The 25090-nt window shown below is 45.2% G+C and overlaps 1 protein-coding gene across 6 annotated transcripts in view; it reads left to right on the forward strand.

Annotated features, from left to right (window-relative positions):
* Window positions 1–25090, forward strand: part of robo2 (roundabout, axon guidance receptor, homolog 2 (Drosophila)) — a 620252-nt gene that overhangs the window by 473833 nt on the left and 121329 nt on the right. For all 6 annotated transcript variants that reach the window (XM_072259833.1, XM_072259836.1, XM_072259834.1 and 3 more), the window contains 2 exons: window positions 2969–3200; window positions 11184–11308. In XM_072259833.1, coding sequence (XP_072115934.1) covers window positions 2969–3200; window positions 11184–11308 — 357 coding nt within the window. The remainder of the gene's footprint in view (window positions 1–2968; window positions 3201–11183; window positions 11309–25090) is intronic.

Consider the following 25090-nt stretch of genomic DNA (forward strand, 5'->3'; position numbering starts at 1 on the left):
TATTTACTCAGGAAACTGGCATAGCGTATATGGAAGGAAGGGAAACAAGCAGCAGTGTCATGGAACATATAGAGATTAAAGAGGAGGAGGGGCTTGCTGCCGTAGAGTGAATAAAGGTAGATAAATCCCCCAGGCCTGACATATTTTCTCGGACCTTGAGGGAGACTAGTGTAGAAATTGCAGAGGCCCTGGCAGAAATATTTAAAATGTCCTTAGCCACGGGTGCGGTGCCGGAGGATTGGAGGGTAGTTCATGTTGTTCCGTTGTTTAAGAAAGGCTCCAAAAGTAAACCAGGTAATTACAGGCCAGTGAGCCTGACATCAGTAGTAGGTAAATTATTGGAAGGTGTTCTGAGAGATTGGTTGTACAAGTATTTGAACAGCCAAGGGCTGATTAAGGATAGTCAGCATGGCTTTGTGGGTGGTATATTGTGTTTAACAAAGCTTGTAGAGCTTTTCAAGGAGGTTACCAAGAAAGTAGTTGAAGGAAAGTCTGTGGATGTTGTCTACATGGACTTTAGTAAGGCCTTTGACAAGGTCCCACATGGGAGGTTAGTTCAGAAGGTTCAGAGGTAAACTGGATTCGAAATTGGCTGTGTGGGAGAAAACGGAGAGTGGTAGTGGATGATTGTTTGTCAGACTGGAGGCCTGTGACTAGTGGTGTGCTTCAGGGATCTGTGCTAGGGCCATTGTTGTTTGTTGTCTATGTCAATGATCCAGATGATAATGTGGTAAATTGGATCAGCAAGTTTGCTGATGACACTAAGATTGGAGGCCTTGTGGACAGCAAGGAAGGCTTTCAAAGCTTGCAGAGGGATCTGGACCAACTGGAAAAATGGGCCAGAAAATGGCAGATGGAATTTAATGCAGACAAGTGTGAGGTGTTGCATTTTGGAAAGACAAGTCAAGGTAGGACATACACAGTAAATGGTAGGGCACTGAGGAGTGCTGAGGAACAAAGGGATCTGGGAGTTCAGATACATAATTCCCTGAAAGTTGCGTCACAGGTAGACAGGGTTGTAAAGAAGGCTTTTGGCATCCTGGCATTCATAAATCAAAGTATTGACTATAGGAGTTAGGGTGTTATGGTGAGGTTGTATAAGACATTGGTGAGGCCAAATTTGCAGTATTGTATGCAGTTCTGGTCACGCAACTTTAGGAAGGATATCAGTAAGATAGAAAGAGTGCAGAGAAGATTTACTAGGATGTTGCCAGGTCTTCGGGAGTTGAGTTACAGGGAAAGATTGAACAGGTTAGGACTTTATTCCTTGGAGCGTAGAAGAATGAGGGGGGGATTTGATAGAGGTTTACAAAATGTTGAGGGGTATAGACAGAGTTAAATGCGAGTAGGCTCTTTCCACTTAGATTAGGAGAGATAAATACGAGAGGACATGGCTTTAGGGTGAAAGGGGAAAGGTTTAGGGGGAACATTAGAGGGAACTTCACTCAGTGAGTAATGAGAGTGTGGAACGAGCTGCCATCTGATGCAGTAAATGTGGGCTCACTCTTAAGTTTTAAGAATAATTTAGATAGATACATGGATGAGAGAGGTCTGGAGGGTTATGGACTGGGTGCAGGTCAATGGGACCAGCAGAATAATGTTTTGGCACAGACTAGAAGGGCCAAATGGCCTGTTTTCTGTGCCATAGTGTTCTATGGTTCTATGGTTCCCACCCCCTAGCAATCCTAGTTTAAACTCTCCCCAATAGTCTCAGCAAACCTGCCTGCCAGGATATTGGTCACCCTGGGATTCAAGTGCAACCTGTCCTTTTTGTACAGGTCACTCCAGCCCCAAAAGAGGTCCCAATGATCAAGAAATCTCAATCCCTGTCCCCTGCTCTAATCCCTCAGCCACGCATTTATCCTCCACCTCATTCTATTACTACCCGAGATTACTACCTTTGAGGTCCTGCTTCTCAACCTCCTTCCTAGCTCCCTGTAGTCTGTTTTCAGGACCTCCTCCCTTTTCCTGCCTATGTCGTTGGTAACAATATGTACTGTTCTCCTTCCCACTTCAGGATATATCTGGCTGTTCTCCTTCCCACTTCAGGATACTGTGGATGCGATCAGAAACATCCTGGACCCTGGCACCTGGGAGGCAAACGACCATCCGTGCTTCTTTCCTGCGTCCATAGAATCACCTGTCTGACCCCTAACTATAGACTCCCCTATCACTGCCACCATCCTCTTCCTTTCCCTACCCTTCTGAGCCATAGGGCCAGAATCTGTGCCAGAGGCATGGCCACTGTTGCTTCCCCCAGGTAGGCCGTCCCCCCAACAATACTCAAACAGGAATACTTATTGATAAGGGGGACAGCCACAGCGGTATTCTCTAGCATCTGACTCTTGTCCTTTGCTCTCCTGACTGTTACCCACTTACCTGTCTCCACAGGCCCCGGTGTGACCTCCTGCCTTTAGCTCCTCTCTGTCACCTCCCCAATCTCCCTGACTAGACAAAGGTCATCGAGCTGCATCTCCAGTTCCTTAACACGGTCCCTAAAGAGCTGCAGCTCGACACACCTCGACATCTCCCGGACTTCCCACATCTGATACAGAGCACAGAAAACTAGCCTCACACACATACTTCCTGTCAGTATCCTACTCAGGCAACTTATGTCACCTCGACCCGTTAACGCGGAAGCCCTGTTGAGCCGAAGCCTTCCTACTCTGTCTCCCTCTACTCCGTCACCCGCTCTTCTGACACGCGCTCTATAAAGCTTCTCCTTTTAAACTCTTGTCGCAGTTCTCACTGGCTAATGTCCATGCGCTTGCGCAGTCGTGCCCCGATCAAACCGCTGAAGAAATAACTGTCTCCCTTTAAACTCTTCTCGCTGTTCTCACTGGCTGATGTCCACAGGCTTATGCAGTTGTGCCCCGATCTTGTGCTTAACGATAAATCTCTTGGAGAGGGCTGAACAATTCAGATTGGTTGAACCAAACCAACCGCATCTTTTCTTGGTTTCACTCAGGTTGAAAGGCCATCACAGTTCATCCAGGGCTACCGGGTGCTTTTCCGTCAAATCTCCGGCCTTCCTTCCCCATCGTCCTGGCAGTTGATGGAGGTGAAGGTACCGACGGAGCGCAGCGCGGTCCTATCCAACCTGAAGAAGGGAGTCAGCTATGAGATGAAGGTGCGGCCATACTTCAATGAGTTCCAGGGGATCGACAGCGAGTCGAAGACGGCACGCACTAATGAAGAAGGTGAGTACTTTAGCATATACTGTACTTCAAATGGAGTTACCTGGTGTCTTTAACTACTTCCTGTGCATGAGGAGGCTGTTTGGGCCATCAAGTCTGTGCTAGCTCAAAGCTCAAAATAAATTTGTTATTGAGTATGTATGTGTCACAGTATACAACCCTGAGATTTGTTTGCCTGTGGGCATGCTCAGTAAATCTATAGAATAGTAACTATAATAGGATCAAAGAAAGTTGAACCATTGTACCTTGGTACGTGTTCCAAGCAAATTATGATAGTACTTATATGTCACCATATACAACCCTGAGATTCATTTTCTTGTAGGCATTCAAAGTAGAACAAAGAAGTACAACAGAATCAATAAAAAACTACACACACACAAAGACTGACAAACAATCAATGTGCAAAAATAAGCAATCTGTGAAAATACAGAAAGAAATAATAATTAATAAATAACTAAATAAATAATACTGAGAACACCAGTTGTAGAATCCTCGAAAGTGAGTCTATAGGTTGTGGAATCTGTTTAGACTTGAGGTCAGTGAAGTTGTCCATGCTGGTTCAGGAGCTTGATGGTTGATAGATAATAATTGTTCCTGAACCTGGTGGTGTGGGACCTGAGGCTCCTGTATCTCCTTCCTGATGGCAGCACTGAGAAGAGAGCATCCCTGGATGGTGGGAGTCTTTGCTGATGGATGCTGAATTCTTGTGTCAGCGCCATTTGTAGATGTGCTTAATGGTGGGGGGGGGGGCATTGGGGAGGACCCCTTTAGAGCAGCCACAACAGTCCCATTCCCTGCAGTCCACAGGCAATGCAGTGGCACCACGAGGAGAGATTTTACTTCACAGTGACGGCAAACTAGGTTCATTTCTGGAGGCAAGCCACAAACTCACTGAATAGGGGAGTGGCCTCAAGCAATTGAATGGTCTACCCCTGCCTGTGATTATCGTGTTGGTAGAGCAGATCACCAGTTCATCTGCCAATGAATGACTTTTGCATTATGAACACAGAGGTTTGGTAGGAAAAAGGTATGCCTAATGATGGTTTGCCTAGTGAACATGGACCACTGCTGGTGTGGTGTAAGCCAGAAGTTTGGAAAGATGAATGAGGAACTCATTGAAACCTACCGGATACTGAAAGTCCCGGACAGAGAATGAGAATCACAATCAGGTTTAATATTACCAGCACATGTCGTGAAATTTGTTGTTTTGTGGCAGTAGTATATTCCATACATAATAGTAATAAAATATAAATTACAGTAAGATGTACATATAAATTAAATTTAGTGTAAAAAGAGACAAAATAGTGAAGTAGTATACATGGATTCATTGTCCATTCAGAAATCTGATGGTGGAAGGGAAGAAGCTATTCCTGAATCGTCTTTTGTGTGTGTGTGTGTGTGTGTGTGTGTGTGTGTGTGTATGTGTGTGTGTGTGTGTGTGTGTGTGTGTGTGTGTGTGTGTGTGTCTGTATTTGTGTCTGCCTATGTATGTTTGTGTATGTGTTTGTGTGTGTGTATATGTGTGTGTATATGTGTGTGTGTGGGGTGTGTGTGTATATTTGTAAGTGCGTATGTGTGTGTGTGAGTGTGTGTGAAAGAGATCATAAATGTGAATCTCTTCTGCCCCTGTTGTACACAGTTGTAACCACCTCCTTGAGGGGGGCACATCCTGGGTGACAGGGGGCTTTAATGGTGGGTGCCACATCTTGAGGCATCACGTTTTAAAGGTGTCCTCCACGCAATGGAGACGAGAGCTCATGGCGGAGTTGACTGAGTTTGCAAATTTCTGCAGCTTTTTCCAATCCTGTGCAGAAGCTCCCCCCATACCAGACATGCAACTAGTTAGAATCCTCTCCAAGGAGCACGTAGAAATTTGTGCAACTTGGTACGTCTTTGATGGCATACCAAGTGTTCTCAAACTCCTAATGAAATATAGCTCCTCTCTGTCACCTCCTCAATCTCCTTGACTAGACAAAGGTCATTGAGCTGCATCTCCAGTTCGTCTTGCTGATGTTGAGTGCAGGGTTGTTGTTGTGACACCACTCAACCAGCTGATCAGTCTCACTCCTGTACACCTCCTTGGCACCATTCGAAATTCTGCTAACAATAGTTATGTCATCTGCAAATTTATAGATGATTTTTCAGCTGTGGCTAGCTATGGGTGTAGGGGGAATAGAGCAGTGGGCTAAGCACACATCTTTGAGGTGTGCCAGTACTGATTGTCAGTGAAGAGGCAATGTTATTTCTGATCCATGTAGTCTCTGGTTTCCCTGTGAGAAAGTCAAGGATCCCATTCCAGAGGGAGGTACAGAGGCCCAGTTCTTGGAACGTTGATTAGAACTGAGGGGATGATGGTGTTGAATGCTGAGCTGTAGTCAATAAACAGCAGCCTGACATAGGTCTTACTGTTGTCAGATGATCCAAGGCCAAATGGAGAGCTGGTGAGATTGCATCCACTGTAGACCTATTGTGGAGATAGGCGAACTATGTGGTTCCAGGTCCTTGCTTAGGCAGGAGTTGATTCTGGCCATGAGCAACCTCTCGAAGTACTTCATGACAGTTGATGTGGATGCCAATGCGTGATAATCATTGAGGCAGCTCACCCTGCTCTTCGTAGGCACTGGTATGATTGTCACACTTTTGAAGCATGTGGGATGCTCAACTGCAGTAGTAAGAGATTAAAGGTATTGAGTGGACATTGAGAGGATGCTTCCTATAGTGAAAGAGTCTCATACCAGAGGGCACAACCTCAGAATACAAGGACATCCTTTTAGAACAGAGATGAGGAGTAATTTATTTAGCCAGAGGGTGGTGAATTTGTGGAATTTGTAGATATAGATGGCTATAGAAACCAAGTCATTGAGTGTACTTAAAGTGAAGGTTGATAGTTTCCTGATTAGTAAGGATGTCAAAGGTTACGGGCAAAAGGCAGGAGAATGGCATTGAGAGTGACAGGCATCTGTGTCAATGAATTCCTCGGATTCCCCATCCTCTGGCTACAGAAATTCCTCCTCATCTCTGTTCTAAAGGGATATCCTTGTATTCTGAGGCTGTGCCTTCTGGTCCGATGCTCCCCCACTGTTAGAAGCATCTTCTCTACCCCCACTCTATCTCAGCATTTCAATATTCAGTGAAATTCCCACTTATTTTTCTAAACTCCAGTGAGTAAAGGGCTAGAGTCATCAAACTCTCCTCATATATTAAACCTTTCATTTCCATTTCATTCTTGCAAACCTCCTCTGGACCCTATCGAGTGCCACTGCACCATTTCTCAAATAAGGGGCCGAAAATTGCTCACAATACTCCATGTGCCACAATATCGCCCAGTGTAATGTGTGCCTGATAGTGCTGGTGCATGTGGCAGCCGATACCATAGACCCTGTTCCTCTGTCAGTGTAGGGGCATTGTGTACGAACTGAGCCTCAAGCCCCTGGACACACCGCTTACGACATTGCAATGCCTTGCAGTTTGTTTCCCTTCAGAATTCCCAGGTGTGTTTCCAATTCCCGTATTTTAATCTGCACCACACCCCATTCTCCACAAGTACTGCACATTGACCAAACCTGCCGACTCCACGGCCTCCACATTCACTGCTGAGAGAGTGTAAAAAATGGTCTGTCAATACCTGACCTTGCTCAACCCCTGCACAAAAGTGAGTTATGCAGTTTGCACTTAATTATTCTCTCCACAGTTTGCTTTCCCCAACACCTCCCTCTCTTCTAATTTACTCTTTCTCTGTCTCCACAGCTCGCTTTCCCCACTGCCCCCTCTCTCTCTCTCCACAGTTTGCTTTCCCCACTGCTACTCTCTTCTAATTTACTCTTTCTCTCTCTCCACAGCTCGCTTTCCCCACTGCCCCCTCTCTCTCTCCACAGCTCATTTTCCCCATTGCTTCGCTCTCTTGCTCTCCACAGCTCACTTTCCCCACTGCCTCTCTCTCTCTCTCTCTCTCTCTCTCTCCACAGCTCGCTTTCCCCATTGCCCCTCCCTTCTCATTTACTCTCTCACTCTCCTTTGCTCTCAGTAGCTCACTTTCCTCACTGTCTCTCTTCTCTCTCACTTCCTCTGCTTTCACCTTTTTTAATTCTTATCCATCTAACATTTGATATCTTTCTTACTTCCCCCTCTGTTCCTTTATCTTTCTCCTCTGACTCTCCTTCTTTCATTTTCCTGACTCTCTATCTCCCACTCTCCCCTCTCCCTCTCTCTTCTTCTCATGTCTCATTTCCCATCTCCCTCTCTGTTTCTCTCTTCCCCCCTCTCTCTCTTTCATTCTCTAACACCCTCTCCCCCCATTCTACCTCTCTTCCCATCCCTCTCTCTCCCTTTAACTTTTTCTCTCTTCCCTCTCTCCCTCTCTCACTGAATCCCTCCTCCCTCTCTCTCTCTGCCCCATTCCTGATCTCCCATCCCCGTTTCATCTTCTCCTCTCTCTCATTGACATTCCTTCCCTCTCTCCTGTCTCATAAATTAACAAATTGGCTTATTGTCGTCACATGCCCCAAAGTCCAGTGACCCTCTCGTCATCCAACTCACTAATTTCAGTAGTCTTTTGTCACCTTATGCCCTTCTCATTCACTCCTTCTCTCCACCACCTTTCTCAATGGAGCCTGGTTGACATCACCCCTCCTATTTCTCCATTCTACACGATGTATGACACCCAGAGATAGGTTTCTCTTCCTGAGGCCTGTAGCGTGCCCAGGAAGTAGCAAAATGGCTGCCTGTGGTCGGGATGTTGGGTTCAGCGGTAACTTTTATTTTCACAGCACATCCCGGGGAAGACGTGGAATGGTGGAATTATTGACTTATCAGGGTTCATCGGAAAGCTTTTTGTTCACACCAGCAGTGAGGGAAATAAAAACCCAATCTCAGAGCCAAGGACAAGGTGTTAGAACACAGAACAGTACAGAGAAGTACAGGCTCTTTGGCCCACAATGTTCTGTCGACCTTTTAACCTACTCTAAGGATAATCAAACCCTTCCCTCCCACATAGCTCTCCATTTTTCCATCATCCATGTGCCTCAGAGTTTCTTAAATGCCCCTCATGAATTACCTCTACTACCATCCCTGACAGTGTGTTCCATGTATTCACCACTATCTGTGTAAAAAAATTACCCCTGACATGCCCCCCATACTTTCTCCCAATCACCTTAAAATTATGCTTTCTTGTATTAGCCATTTCTGCCCTGGGAATAATCACTGGTTGTCCACTCTTTCTATGCCAATCTATCATCTTCTAAGTCTCCGTCAAGGCACCTCTTATTCTCAATCTCTCCAAAGAGGAAAATGTTAGCTTGCTTAATCAATATTCAGAAAACATGCTCTCTAATCCAGGCATCAACCTGCTGAACTTCCTACTGGTGAAAACACTGTGTCACTTGACAACCTACCACATCTCCTAGCAGCATGTTCCATGTACCTATCACCCTCTTTTAAAAAAAACTTACCTCTGACATCCCCCCTGCATTTTCCTCCAATCACCTTAAAATTATACCTCCTTATATGAGCCTCTTCTGCCCTGGGAAAATGCCGCTTATCATCTTGTAACCTCTATCAAGTCACCTCTTATCCTCCTTCTCTCTGAAGAGAAACGCCCTAGCTCACTCAACCTGTCTTCAAAAGACATTCTCTCTAATCCAGGCAGCATCCTGGTAAACCTCCTGCTACTGAATATGTTCAATAATAACTCCAGAACTGTCCTACAGCATCAGGGTCACTGATGTGGGATTTTGCAAATTAAACAAAATGAGGCATTTTATATTTAATGAACCCCGTAACTCATTTTATTGAACTCCAAAACCTAAACACAAAACCGCACTAAAAATTCTTACGTAACCACGTCGTCACGTCTGGCCAGCCTCTTAAAGCGAAACCCGAAGTCAATGTTGATGATAGCGAATTATGCAATTTTCTTCCAGTTTTGTTACCATACAGCCTTAGTCTCCGTCTTATCAAAATCAAAGTCAAGGTTATTGTCACATCCAGAGGTGCAAAGAAAAGAAATACTTGCAGCAGCAGCATACAGGCATATAGAATCATATAGGCAGCACTTGCCAGAAAAAAAACATAAACCAAATACAAGAAAGTCTGCCAATGCTGGAAATCCAAAGCAAAATAAACAGAGGACCTTGCGGGCTGAGACCCTTGTTCAGGACTGAGTTAAACACAACTTTTTAAAAGAAAGAAACAAAATTCGAATAAAAGAAAGCAAAGTCCATTTCAGTGCAAAGTGGAGAAAGTGTTCATAGTGTTGCTATACTGAGGTACTGAATAGGGTCATGAAGATAGGTTCAAGAAGGGAAGAAGCAGGTCCTGAACCTGGTGGAGTGGGACTTCAGGATTCTGTAGCTCCTGTCCTGTGTTAGCTGTGTGAAGATGGCCTGGCCCAGATGGTGGAAATTTCTGATGAAGGCTTTGCCTTTTTGAGTCAGAACCTCCTGTAGATACCACCAATGGTGGGGAAGGATGTCCCCATGATGTACTGGGCTGAGTCCAGTGTTCTCTGCAGCTTTCTGCATTCTTGCTCATTTGAATTGCCATACAAGACCAGGTCGCTTCTATAACCTTTGTTCTTTCCATCCTTCCTCTTATCAATAACTTATCAAGGATCAAATTGATTCACCATATATATTTACATGTATTAGGAATTTGCTGTGGTTTGTTGACAAGGGAGTGACAAGGAACAAAGAACAACAACATTCAACAATTATAAAGAATAAAGAATTGTATAAAAATAAGTTCATAGTTTAACTCACACATCAAAGTTGCTGGTGAAGGCAGCAGGCCAGGCAGCATCTCTAGGAAGAGATACAGTCGACATTTCAGGCCGAGACCCTACGTCAGGAGTAACTGAAGGAAGTCCTTCAGTTAGTCCTGACGAAGGGTCTCGGCCTGAGACGTCCACTGCACCTCTTCCTAGAGATGCTGCCTGGCCTTCTGCATTCACCAGCAACTTTGATGTGTGTTGCTTGAATTTCCAGCATCTGCAGAATTCCCGTTGTTTTCATAGTTTAACTACTGCTTCTGAAATGCTTAATATCCTAAAACCAGACATTCTGTCTTCTCCCCTCTGCCATTGGGCAGAAGTCACAAAAGTCTGAAAACAGCTACCACCAGGCTCAAGGACAGCTTCTATCCCACTGTTCTTGGTGTCAAGAAAACAACCTCTCCCTCAATGCCGCCAAAACAAAGGAGCTGGTTATGGACTACAGGAGGAATGGAGACAAGCTAATCCCTATTAACATTAATGGATCTGTGGTTGAGAGGGTGAACAGCTTCAAGTTTCTTGGCATAAATATCACCAAGGATCTCGCGTGGTCTGTACATACCGGTTATGTAGTGAAAAAAGCACAACAGTGCTTCTTTCTCTTCACGCGGTTGAAGTTTGGTGTGGGCTCCCAAATCCTAAGAACGTTCTACACGGGCACAATTGAGAGCACCTTGACTGGCTGCATCATTTTCTGGTATGGGAACTGTACCTCCCTCAGTCGCAGGACTCTGCAGAGAGTGGTGTGGACAGCCCAGCACATCAGTAGATGTGAATTTTCCACTATTCAGGACATTTACAAAGACAGGTGTGTAAAAAGGGCCCGAAGGATCATTGGGGACCCGAGTCACGCCAACCACCAACTGTTCCAGCTGCTACTGTCTGGGAAATGATACCGCAGCATAAAAGCCAGGACCAACAGGCTCCGGGACATCTTCTTCCACCAGGCCATCAGACTGCTTAATTCATGCTGACGCAACTGTATTTCTATGTTATATTGACTGTCCTATTGTACATACTAATTATTATAAATTGCACATTGCACACTTAGACGGAAAAGTAACAAAGATTTTTACTTATATATATGAAGGATGTAAGTAATAGAGTCAATTCAATTATAAGACAATTAAATGGCTCCGTGGTATGATAAGTTTCTAAACCTCTCTGCTTAACTGAGCTGGTGCGCAAGTTGAATTGATATATTGTCTTCCCATGCACAGCTCCAGGAGCCCCGCCCCAGTCAGTGACCGTGCTGACTGTTGGAAACCACAACAGCACCAGTATCAGTGTGTCCTGGGATCCTCCCCCTGCAGAGCAGCAGAATGGAATCATCCAGGAGTACAAGGTAGGTTGGAGCATATGGGCCAATGTTGGGTGGGGGAGCTCTGGCGGCATTGACACGGGCTTCAACTGGTACCTGGGTGCCTTCTGCCACTCAGGAGTCTATCTTGTCCTCCTCTAAATGATCTTCACTCACCTTACTGAGTCTTTATAAGGCATTGGTCAGATGGATGGAGTGTTGCGAGCAATTTTGGGTCCCTTATTTGGGAAAGGATGTGCTGGTGTTGGAGGGGGTCCAGAGGAGGTTCACAAGAATATTCCCAGGAATGAAAGGGTTAATGTGTGAGTAGTGTTTGATGGCTGTGGTCCTGTTCTCACTACGATGATTGAAGGGGAATCTCATTGAAACCTCTCAGATATTGAAAGGCCCAGGTAGAGTGGACGTGGAGAGAATGTTTCCTATAGTGGGGGAGCCTAGGACTGGAGAACGCAGCCTCAAAATAGAAGAACATCCATTTACAACCGAGTTGAGGAGGAATTTCTTTCACCAGAGGGTGCTGAATTTGTGTAATTTGTTGCCACAGACAGCTGTGGAGGCCAGGTCATTGGGTATAATTAAAGCTGTGTTTGATTAGTAAGGGTGTCAAAGGTTATGGGGAGAAGGGAGGAGATAGTTTATAATTTAATTGTGATTGAATGGCAGAACTGGCTTGATGGGCCGAATTGCCTAATTTTGCTCCTATGTCTTATGGTATTATTGCTTCTAAGCCGCTGTCTTTTTGTTATCTCCATGATTGGGTGAGTTTCTTCTGGATATCTGGTTTCCTACTACATTCCAAGTTGAGGGTTAATGAACTGTGGGCATGTTGTTTGGTGTATGGTGACACTGTGGCCTTGTTCATTATCCCTTCTCTCTCTGTCTCCTTCCTTCTTCACTTCCCCAACCAGCACAATAACTTGCTTTCATCCCACTTGCTCAAAAGTCGACTAGCAATCTCAAACAAGAGAATTTACCAAGTGCCTTAATGACAGTGAAATGGGAGCACCACACACAGAAGTGCTGGAGGAGCTCAGCAGATCAGGTATTGTCTACAGAGGGAAACACACAGTTGACATTTTGGGCTGATACTCTTCACAACGTTCAAAACTCAATGTTAATCTATTATCAAAGTATGTATCTGCCATGATATGCTACCCTGAGATTCATTTCCCTGCAGATCTTCACAGCATACAATAGAATCAATGAAAAACCACACACAAAGACTGACAAACAACCGATGTCCAAAAAAAACGCATGCTGTGACTGTGACTATTAATTACACAATAGATTGGAAATGATGGAGAGTCCTGAAGGAGGATCTTGGCCTGAAATGTCAACTGTTTATTCAGTTCCATAGACGCTGCCTGACCTACTGAGTAACTCTAGCATTTCGTGTGTGTTAAATTGGAGATTAACAAGGATTGTCAAAGACTTTCAGACATCAGAGTTGCCTCAACAAATGTCCTGTGGTTGCAAATGCCTTCACACCTTTCAATTTCCAGGCTCTCAACTGAGGCATAAAGAGAATAGGAAAATAGTTCAAGCCCAAGCTCAAGTTTCAAGTTTAATTCTCATTCAACCGTTCTTGAATATAGCTGAACGAAATAGTGTTCCTCCAAGGACAAGGTGCCAAACACATTACCAACAGCACACAGCTCAAATAGCACATATGGGTATGGTTACAGAGAAACTTACAGTTGCAAAAAGAAAAAATAATAATATAGTCAAAGTCCCTGAGTTGTCCTGGTTCAGCTTGTTCTTCCACAGAGTGAACACTGGGGGGCAGCACCCATGGGAGAGGCCAGCCCCCCAGGCGAATAAGAAATCCAGCAGCATGCAGCCAGCGCCAGCATCTTCCTCGTCAGTGACCACCACAGGCGATTCTGAGGCATGAGGAACTTGTCCACGCAACACAGCTACCCTGCTGTTGGTCTCACTAATGAACACCTGAACCGAACTTGGAGGCTTTTAGTCATAGTCATAGTCATGCTTTATTGATCCCGGGGGAAATTGGTTTTTGTTACAGTTGCACCGTAAATAATTAAATAGTAATAAAACCATAAATAATTAAATAGTAATATGTAAATTATGCCAGGAAATAAGTCCAGGACCAGCCTATTGGCTCAGGGTGTCAGATCCTCCAAGGGAGGAGTTGTAAAGTTTGATGGCCACAGGGAGGAATGACTTCCTATGACACTTAGTGCTGCATCTCGGTGGAATGAGTCTCTGGCTGAATGTACTCCTGTGCCCACCCAGTACATTATGTAGTGGATGGGAGACATTGTCCAAGATGGCATGCAACTTGGACAACATCCTCTTTTCAGACACCACCGTGAGAGAGTCCAGTTCCATCCCCACAACATCACTGGCCTTACGAATGAGTTTGTTGATTCTGTTGGTGTCTGCTACCCTCAGCCTGCTGCCCCAGCACACAACAGTAAACATGATCGCACTGGCCACCACAGACTCGTAGAACATCCTCAGCATCATCCGGCAGATGTTAAAGGACCTCAGTCTCCTTAGGAATTACCAATTACATTACCAATGTCCGATAGGTTCTTGCGATCACAATAAAAGCATCCAAGGCAGTCAGTCACTCGCACCTTTTTCTTTGAACTGCACACCATCACAGTACAATGGTATGTAACAAGTCCAGATGACAACACAACAGCGGTACGCAATGTCCGGGTGACAACACAGCAGCGGTACACAATGTCCGGGTGACAACACAACAGCGGTACGCAATGTCCAGCTCCATTGCTGTCTAGCAACTCATTGATGGGAGAGACCTGCAGAACTTGCTGTCCTCTGTATGCAGCAGTGACTTCCAATCATAAAGGATATATACAAGAAAAACAAATACGCCCTTGATTGGACCCGGAGTGTGCTGCCATCTCAGCAGAAGAGTAGCAGGAAAAGGTCAGTCAGTGTCTCAGACCTGGCCCTGCCGTGCAATATAATCATGGCTGATTTACCTTAGGCTTCAAGTTCTCTTCTGCAGGTTGACATCAGAGCACAACTGTCACTTTTGAAACCAGGAAGTCCAGAAGACGGGCCTTGTCCTGAAACCTTGACTGTTTATTCATTTCCATAGAAGCTGCCTGAACTACTGAGTTCCTCCAGCATTTTGTGTGTGTTGCTTCGGATTTCCACCATCTGCAGACCTTCTCATTTTTATGAAGGACTTTTCCTCTTCTGGATATAATAATTTGGATTTATAATCATAAGGCCTTAAGACATAGGAACAGGATGAGGCCATTCAGCCCACTGAGTCTGTCCCAATCATGGCTGATTTATTAGCCCTCTGAACCCCATTTTCCTGCTTTTTCCCTGTAACCTTTCATGTCCTGACTAATCAAGAACTTACCAAACTCTGATTTAAATACACTTAATGATTTGATTACCACACCCGTCTGTGGCAATGAATTGCATAGGTTCACTACACTCTGGCCAAAGAAATCCCTCCTCAACTCTGGTCTAAAGGGACATCCTTCTATTCTGAGGCTGTGCCCTCTGGTCTTAGTCTTTCCCACCTTAGGAAATATCATCTCCACATCCTCTCTATCTAGGCCTTTCAATATTCAATAGGTTTCAATGAGATCCTCCCTCATTCTTCTGAATTTCAGTGAGTATATTTGTCAGCTGGTGGCGTAGTGGTATCAGCACTGGACTTCGGAGCGAGAGGTCCAGAGTTCGAATCCGGCCAGCTCCCTTGCACGCTCTCCATCCTTCCTTGGGTTGAGTGTGGAGCTAACAACTTGACCTCGTAAAAAAAAACTTGGAGGGGGGCTCTGCCAGGTTTCAGATGCCCAAAACACACCGTACGATGAGCACACAAAAAAAAAGCTTGTCATGACGGCGCCCCAACAACTCCACAACAGGAGTTAAGGGCGCGCGCACGCACACACACACACACACACACACACACACACACACACACACACACACAGCCAGAGCCTCCAAACGCTCCTAAAACATTAATCCTTTCATTACCAGGATCACTCTCATAAACTCCTCTGGATTCTTTCCAATGCTAACACACTCTCTCTTCGATATGGCTCCCAAAACCACTCACAGTGCTCCAAATGTGGTTGTGTCAAACTTCAGCATTCCATCCCTTACACTTGATTGTCTGTCTGCACTGCACTTTCTCTGTAACTGTAACACTCTGTTATTGTTTTTCCCTTGTACAACTTCAACTCACTGTTGTATGTAAATGATCTCTCTGAATGGCACGCAAGTCAAACAGTTTTTCACCCTCCCTCAGTGCAGGTGACAATATCATAACAATTTACCAATTTATCAACTTCAAAGAGATGGAAGACGTTAACCCATTCTATACAATGCTGATCAATGAAGTATGCACTCTGATTAAGCTGGAATGTGTGGTGACACTTGTGGGGTGACCCTAACAGATCCTTGGCTGTGCAAATGATGCACTTCCCTTTATGTTCTAATGTACAGTACTGTGCAAAGGTCTTAGACACATATATATAGCTAGGGTGCCTAAGAAGTTTGCGCAATACAGTAGTTGACAAAGTGGGGCAGAAGCGTGAGTTTGTAAATCTGGCGGAAGCAAAGGATATTGGGAATGGAGATGGTGAAGCACCATGCATGGGGTCTGGCACAGGTGGCAAAGAAGGAGTGCCAGGCAGGGGGGGGGGGGGACCCATCCAGCCCTGAGACGCCAGGCAAGCTCATTTGGTTCCAAACAATTGATTTATTGCAGTATTATTAGAATTCTGCAACAAACCATTACAGAATGTCTCTCTGGTGCTTCTTGCTCCCTCCCCTCTCCCTTCCCCTTTTCCTAACCACGATTCCCCTCTCCCTGCCCCCTTCCCACTCTCAGTCCACAATAGAGACCCATATCAGAATCAGGTTTATCATCACTCACATATGTCATGATTTTTTTTTGTGGTAGCAGTATAATGCAATACATAAAATTACTACAGTACTGTGCAAACGTCTTAGACACCCGAGCTATACCTGATTCTGATTCTGAAAAGCCATTGAAAGTTTGAGACACACAAAGTAAGTGCTCATTGAAGCTAATACATTACCTTTATTGGAGTGGAAAGATAACAAAAGCCCATTCCTCTTATCGATTCCATACTAGCTACATCATAATTCATACAGTCTTTTTCCCCTTCTGATCCTGCAAGATTATTTCTCTCAATTTCATTTTACACTCTATTTTTTATTTATTGAGATGCGGTGTGGTATAGGCCACACTGCCCAACTAACCCCTGATGTAACCCTAGCCTAATCAGGAGACAATTTACAATGACCAATTAACCTGCAAACCAGTATGTCTTTGTGTGAGTACAGTGAGCACCCGGTGGAAACCTACATGGCCATGGGGAGAATTACAGGCTGCGGCGGGAATTGAGCCTGCACGGTAAAGTGTTCTGCTAACCACTAACCACGCTGTGCCATTCTACTCATTGGCAGAAAGGTCCAGAAACAAAATCATTGACCACCCATTCCTCCCCTCCTCCCATATCTGCCAAAAATCCTAAATCTTTGTCCCTTAGCCCTTGCACCGACATCTTTTCTTTGTCCTTCACGTCTAAACCAATCATGATCGTGCCTACTTATTAAGTCTCACACTTCAGCCTCCTTTACTTTAAGACCAGATTTGTCAGGCAAGATTTTCCTTTACAGATACGATGCTGACTTTGACTTACTTTATCATTTGTCTCCAAGTACTCCGAAACCTCATCATTGATAATGGACTCCAGCACCTTGCCAACCATCGAGGTTAGGCTAACAGGCCTTTCTTTTGCCTTCCTCCCTTCCTAAAGAGTGGAGTGACATTTCCAGTCTTCCAGCCCTCCTGAACCATGCCAGAATCAAGTGATTCTTGAAAGATCATTCAATCAGTTATCTCTTCAGCAACCTCTCTCAGGACTCTGGGACGTAGTCCATCTGGTCCAGGTGACTTGTCCACCCTAAGACCTTTGAGCTTGCCCAGCACAAGCCAGGCTTATCCACTCACACCAAGAGCTGAAATCCCTCATCCCTGGATCCAATCTGGTAAATCTTATCTGCACCCTCTCATGTTCCTCCAAGCCCATCCTAAAGTTTCATGGCCACAACTCAATGCCATGTTCACTTAAGTTTAGCTTTATTTGTCACATGTACATCGAAACATACAGTGAAATGGATTGTCAAATCAAATCAGCGAGGATGTGCGAGGGACAGCCCACAAGTGTTGCCATGCTTCTGGCACCAACATAGCATGCCCACAACACACTAACCCTAACCATACACCGTTGAAACGTGGTGTAGAGCTGGAGTACCCGGGGGAAGCCCACACGGTCATGGGGAGACTGTTGAAACCCCATGCAGACAGCAGCAGGATTTGAACCCTGATGTTACATCTGGTGCTGTAAAGCATTGTGTAATTGCTACACCACAGTATCAGGGAGGTATGGAGAGGCATTTACCTCCAATAACTCCTGCTTCTAGGATCACAATCTACAGTTCTTTCCTTGCCATGTTCTGTGGACCACATACAAAAAGCACCCTGTGTGAGTTACTCAAGATTTCCAGCATCTGCATAACCTTTAGTGTTTAGTGGGCCACTCCTTCCTTAGGTGTGTCGATGTTGTTCTGACACCTCCCTCAAGATGTCTGTCTCCACATGCACAGTCTCGGGTTGACTTGGCTGAAAATGACTCACTAAAATCATCCTTTGCTCTTCTTAGCTGTCCTAATGCCTCAGCATATAGACCTTCCCAGGAGGTTCAGGTCTGGAGTAGGAGGATGCTCACACTTACCACATCTTCTGTCTTCACTGCTCCAACCTGTGCAGCACAGAATAATTTACCAAGCTTTCAAGTGAACGCAACCATATAAGAACATAAAATATAGTACGTTGGTAGGCAGCTATCGATCCCAGGGGATCGTGGGTTTGCGTCTCTGGTGGACTGTGTCCTCTCCAGGGTGCAAGCCTGGACAGGGAGATTTGAAGAACCGGCTGTTGCCCATGCAGTGGGTTCCCCCTCTCCACGTCACTGATGTAGTCTAAGGGAAGGGCAAGTGCCGATACAGCTTGGCACCAGTGTTGTCGCAGAGGATGCCAGAGTGAAGTTGTAAACAACATCAAACTGCCTTAGGGACCCCAGCTCTGAATTTCTTCCTCGGGGTTTATTTTCCCATGGGTGTGCATGGTTGTGGGCACGTGGCCAAGTGGTTAAGGCATTGGACTAGCGACCTGAAGGTCGTGAGTTCAAGCCCCAGCCGAGGCAACGTGTTGTGTCCTTGAGCAAGGCATTTAATCACACGTTGCTCTGCGGCGACACTGGTGCCAAGCTGTATGTGTCCTAAAGACCTTCCCTTGGACAACATTGGTGTCGTGGAGAGGGGAGACTTGCAGCATGGGCAACTGCTGGTCTTCCATACAATCTTGCCCAAGCCTGCGTCCTGGAGAGTGAAGACTTTCCAGGTGCAGATCCATGGTCTCGCAAGACTAACGGATGCATGGTCATAAGGCAGCGGAGGTTTAAAATCGGAGTTTTCCTACTCCTCGGTGGGCTGCCCGCCAAGGCTGATGAGCCCCACCTGCCCGAAGCAACTGGTTTTGAGGCGCCAGTGGTCCGCCTTTGACCCTTCTCCTGTCAGTAGAAACAGATCTGCTGGGCCTAGTAGCTAAGCCACACGTGAAAGACAAGAGTTGGACTTGGTTGTCAGAGGCTGTTAGAGTCGCACGCCATTTGGAGAACTTTATAGATAGTGGGAGCTGATCCCCAATACCACCCCCGGCTATGACAACCTTAGGAACACATAAAATGCCTCCAACAACTGCAGTTCTTTCCTTGTCATGGTCTGTGGGCTAAACACAAAAAGCTGGAAGAATGTAAAATGCTGAAATAACTCAGCAGGTCAGGCAGCATCCTGCTCCTAATGTATTTGCTTCTCCCACCACCCTTGTCAGGGTATTCCACACACCCACCACTCTCTCTATAACAAAACCTACCCCTGACATCCCCCCTGTACTCTCCTGCATTCAATGCAAAATTATGCCTTCATTTCTGATGGCATAATTTCTGCCCTGGGAAAAAGACTCCAGCTATCTCTGCTTATTCTTGAGGGGTATAGGTGGGGTAAATGCAAGCAGGCTTTTTCCACTGAGGTTGGGTGTCACTGCAACCAGAGGTCATGGGTTAAGGGTGAAAGGTGAAAAGTTGAAGGGGAACATGAGGAGAAATTTCTTCACTCAGAGGTAGGTGAGACTGTGGAATGAGCTGTCAGCGCAAGTGGTGGATGTGATTTTGATCTCAACGTTTAAGTTTGGAAAGGTACATGGTTGGGAGAAGTATGGAGGGCTATGCTGCTGGTGCAGGTCGATGGGACAAGACAGTTTAAATGGTTTGGCATGGAATGGATCCTGTGCTATAGTCTACTATGATTTTATAACTATCTACTCGATCTGTGCCTCTTATCATCATGTATATCTCTATCAAGTCACCTCTCATCCACCTTTGCTCAAGAGAGAAAAGACCTAGCTTGCTCAGCCTTTTCTCATAAGTCATTCAGAGGTCTTTCTGGCAAATGTTTCTCATCATGTGGTTGCAATTTGAGTCTTAACACACGAAGTAGTAACGTAAGCTCACCCACACTAGATTGATATCACTGTACCTGCATCCAACAGAAGTTGCACGTTGCCCCACATGAGGAGGAAAGATGTTTTTCTTTAAGAACACTCTCTGAAGGAATTCAACATGTCATGTAGCATTTCTGTGAGGGGAAGGAACTATTGAAGTTTCAACCTTCCTCTCAAAGCATCGTAAACATTGATAATTCCTTCCCTCCCCCATTAATGCTACATGACCCACTGTGTTCTTCCAGTAGGTAGTTTGTTAAAAAAAGATTTCCCCTTGTGAGGCAATGTGTAGTAAATGTGGTTACAGGGAGGTGCTTTAATATTAATCTGGTGTGAGTGAGCTTATATTACTAATTGTAACCACATGATGGAAAAGATTTGCCAGAAAGACCCCGGAATGTCTTCTGTGGATATGTTGAGCAAGCTGAGGCTTTTCTCTCTGGAGTGAAGGAGGATGAGAGGAAACTTGATCGAGGAGTAAAAGGTAAATATTCACTGCTAATCAGTTACTCCTTGGAGTCCCAGTTTGTGCAGGGTGGTCAATGCTGCATCCCAAAATGTCTTATGTTATGATGACACGTTGTGCGAGGTGAGGCTTTGGAGGGAAGGAGGATGAGGGGTGACTTGATAGAGGTGTACAAGATGATAAAAGGCATAGAATGCATGAACGGCCAGAGACTTTTTCCAAAGGCATAATTTTAAGGTGATTGGAGAGAAGTATAGGGGGCCAGAGATAAGTCTTTTACAGAGAGAGTGGTGGGTGAGTAAAATGCACTCCATCCAGGTCACGCTGTCTTCTCACTGCAGCCATCAGGAATCAGAATCAGCTTTAATATCACCGGCATATGTCATGAAGTTTGTTAACTTTGCAGCAGCAGTACAATGCAATACATGATAATAGAGAAAAACTGTGAATTACAGAATAAATATAAAATGAAATAAGTAGTGCAAAAGAAGGAAATAAACAAGTAGTGAGGTGGTGTTGATGAGTTCAAAGTCCATTCAGAAATCGGGTGGCAGAGGGGAAGAAGCTGTTACCGAATCACTGAGTGTGTATCTTCAAGCTTCTGTACCTCCTTCCTGATGGTAACAGTGAGAAGAGGGTGATGGACACCACCTTTATGAGGCACTCCTTGAAGATGTCCTGGATACTACAGAGGACAAGTGCCCATAATGGAGCTGACTAATTTTACAACTCTCTGCAGCTTACTTTGATCTGTGCAGTAGACCGCCCCTACCACCAGCACCCCACCCCACAATACCAGACGGTGATGCAGCCAGTCAGAACGCTCTCCATTGGACATCTGTGGAAATCTGGAAGTGCTTTAGGTGGCAACCAAATGTCCTAATGAAATACAGCTACTGTCCTGCCTTCTTGGAGATACAAGAGGAAAAAAGACTTTTTTCTTTAAAAAAAAAGTGTGCTGGAGGAACTCAGGTACATTTATTACCAACGTATGTATACAGAATTCATTTCTGGGGTTCATCCTCCTGCAGGCAGACACAAAACAAAGAAACACCATGGAACCTGTTCCTAGAAAAACATCAAACACCCAACACACACACAACAACAAAAAGCAAGCAACCAAGACATAGACTATGAACATCAAACCTGGAGTCCAGGAGTATTCAGTTCAGCGCTCTTAGCCGATTGCAGGACACAGAGCCAGTCTTCACCAAAGCGCCCCAGTCATCACCAATTGATCTGATTAAACCACTCAAGAAGCAAGAGAAAGTAACCAGAATCTAGTAACATGCGCAACACGAACCTCACAGTCCCCAAAAACGAGTCCACAGCCATGAACATCGCCAGTCAATCCTTGCAATGTGGAACCCAAGGCTCCTGCACTTCCCTCCAGCAGCAGCTAGTGAGAGGGAGAGGAAGGCTGGTCAAATGCAGGGAGATGGCACTGGATACCCGCCTGTCCTCTGTTCTCATCCTCATCAACTTCAACATTGCTCAACACCTCAATCAGAGAGAAGCAATGGAGTCGATCATGAGCTCGAGCCCCTTCTCCAGGCATCTAGACCGCACACTCTGCTCCCTACCTCACCGAATGACCTTGGAGACACAAAGCGGCAGATCACATAATCATTATTATGTGCCGTGTCGTATGATGTGGACAATCGTGATCTTTGCATGATCACAATCGTTCCTGTCAAATTTTTCTACGGAAGTGGTTTGCCATTGCATTCCTCTGGGAAATGTCTTTGCAAGACGGGTGACCCCAGCCATTATCAATATTCTTCAGAGATTGCATGCCTGGCATCAGTGACCACATAACTAGTACTTGTGATATACACCAGCTGCTCATACAACCATCCACTACCTGCTCCCATGGTTTCACATGATTCTGATCAGGGGGCTAAGCAGGTGCTACACCTTGCCCAAGGGTGACCTGCAGGCTAGCGGAGGAAGGAGCGCCTTACACCTCCTTTGGTAGACCCAACTACCCATAAACACACCATCAAAATGTAAATCATAGTTTCCAGCTTAGTGATAGAATCATATTTGAAAGAAGAAAAGGAGTAATTTTGCGATCTGTCAGCAGGATGTTGTCATTTATCTCATTGTTTGCTGGTGCCATCTTGAACTTAGCGAGTTGTGTTGCATTTCAGGGAGGGGAAGGAACTGTTGAAATTTCAACCCAAACTATTGATAATTCCTTCGTCCCCACTAATGCTGCCTGACCCACTGGGTTCCTCCAGCTGGTTGATTGTTGCTCCAGATTACAGTGTCTGCAATCTCTCGTCTCTCTATGTTTGTCTTTAATTTCTCTGTGAAAACACCAGATTGTTCTAAAAGCCCAGCTGACTCACTCACAGCCCTCAGTGGAGGGAATTTCCCAAGCCTATCAAGTCTGGCTAAGGTATGATGCTTAAAATAGGATTGAATATCAACCGTGTCTTTAGTTCACGGGTGGCGAGGGGGTAACCCATGACTAGACACAACTCCATCCTATGCAAAAAAGAAAGGAAAAATCCCTTTAAGATGGATTCAAATTTGGGAAGTTCGAGGCCCCTGGGTTAGCTTGTCTGAAGGTCAGGGGCCCACTGTCTGCGAGTCTGGGCCTGGGACTAGAGGTTGAAGGCTTAATGTCCATGCGTCTGAGAGTCTGAGGCAAAGGACTGGAGGCCTGAAGGTAGCTTGTCCTGGGGTTGCAGGCCTGTCTATATGTGTGAGAGGGGTCCGAGGGTGGGAAAGGGGCTTGGTTAACTGTTGTTGTCTTGTTCCAATTTTTTACTCAGAGTCAGAATCAGAATCAGAATCTGGTATAATATCACAGACGTATATCAGGAAATTTGTTGTTTCACATCAGCAGTACATTGCAATGCAGAAACTATGAATTACAGTATGCAGTATTGTGCAAAAGCCTTAGGCATATATACAGTATATAGCTAGGGTACCTAATTTGTCAATGTGGAGCGGAGAGCTAGTTTGCATATCTGGCAAAGGGTGTTGGGAATGGCAAAGGTGGTGCGCCACGGAAGGTTGTGTGGGACAAGTGGCAAAGAAGGAGTGCCAGGGACATGGGATGGCACAGGTACAGACACACCCAGCCTTGAGACACCAGGCAAGATCATTTGATTCCCAGGCAATTGGTTTATTGCTCATTACAGAATGTCTCTCTGATGCTTTCTGCTCCCTCCCCTCTCCCTTCCCCTTTTTCCAATCGTGTGTCCCTCTCCCTGCCTCCTTCCCACTCTCAGTCCACAATAGAGACCCCTGTCAGAATCAGGTTTATCATCGCTCACATATGTCATGAAATTTGTTTTTGTGGCAACACTACAGTTCATTACATAAATTAATACAGTACTGTGCAAAATTCTTAGGTACCCTGGCTATGGTGGCACGCAAAAGTTTGGGCACCCCTGGTCAAAATTTCTGTTACTGTGAATAGCTAAGCAGGTAAAAGATGACCTGATTTCCAAAAGGCATAAAGTTAAAGATGACACATTTCTTTAATATTTTAAGCAAGATTACTTTTTTATTTCCATCTTTTACAGTTTCAAAATAACGAAAGAAAGGAAAAGGGCCCGAAGTAAAAGTTTGGGCACCCTACATGGTCAGTACTTAGTAACACCCACTTTGGCAAGGATCACAGCTTGTAAATGCTTTCTGTAGCCAGCTAAGAGTCTTTCAATTCTTGTTTGGGGAATTTTCGCCCATTCTTCCTTGCAAGAGGCTTCTAGTTCTGTGAGATTCTTGGGCCGTCTTGCATGTACTGCTCTTTTGAGGTCTATCCACAGATTCTCGATGATGTTTAGGTCGGTGGACTGTGAGGGCCATGGCAAAACCTTCAGCTTGCGCCTCTTGAGGTAGTCCAATATGGATTTTGAGGTGCGTTTAGGATCATTATCCTGTTGTAGAAGCCATCCTCTTTTCATGTTCAGCTTTTTTATAGACGGTGTGATGTTTGCTTCCAGAATTTGCTGGTATTTAATTGAATTCATTCTTCCCTCTACCAGCGAAATGTTTCCCGTACCACTGGCTGCAACAAAAGCCCAAAGCATGATCGATCCACCCCCGTGCTTAACAGTTGGAGAGGCGTTCTTTTCATGAAATTCTGCACCCTTTTTTCTCCAAACATACCTTTGCTCATTGTGGCCAAAAGGTTCTATTTTATCTTCATCAGTCTACAGAACTTGTTTCCAAAATACATCAGGCTTGTTTAGGTGTTCCTTTGCAAACTTTTGACGCTGAATTTTGTGGTGAGGACACAGGAAAGGTTTTCTTCTGATGACTCTTCCATGAAGGTCATATTTGTGCAGGTGTCACTGCACAGTAGAACAGTGCACCACCACTCCAGAGTCTGCTAAATCTTCCTGAAGGTCTTTTGCAGTCAAACAAGGGTTTTGATTTGCCTTTCTTGCAATCCTACGAACAGTTCTCTTGGGAAGTTATCTTGGTCTTCCAGACCTCAACTTGACCTCCACCATTCCTGTTTACTGCCATTTCTTAATTACATTACGAACTGAGGAAACAGCTACCTGAAAATGCTTTGCTATCTTCTTATAGCCTTCTCCTGCTTTGTGGGCATCATTTATTTTAATTTTCAGAGTGCTAGGCAGCTGCTTAGAGGAGCCCATGGCTGCTGATTGTTGAGACCAGATTTGAGGAGTCAGGGTATTTATAAAGCTTTGAAATTTGCATCACCTGGCCCCTTTCCTAACAATGACTGTGGACAAGCCAT

The sequence above is a fragment of the Mobula birostris genome, chromosome 6 (assembly GCF_030028105.1).
Source record: "Mobula birostris isolate sMobBir1 chromosome 6, sMobBir1.hap1, whole genome shotgun sequence".
Taxonomy (NCBI): Eukaryota; Metazoa; Chordata; class Chondrichthyes; order Myliobatiformes; family Myliobatidae; genus Mobula; species Mobula birostris.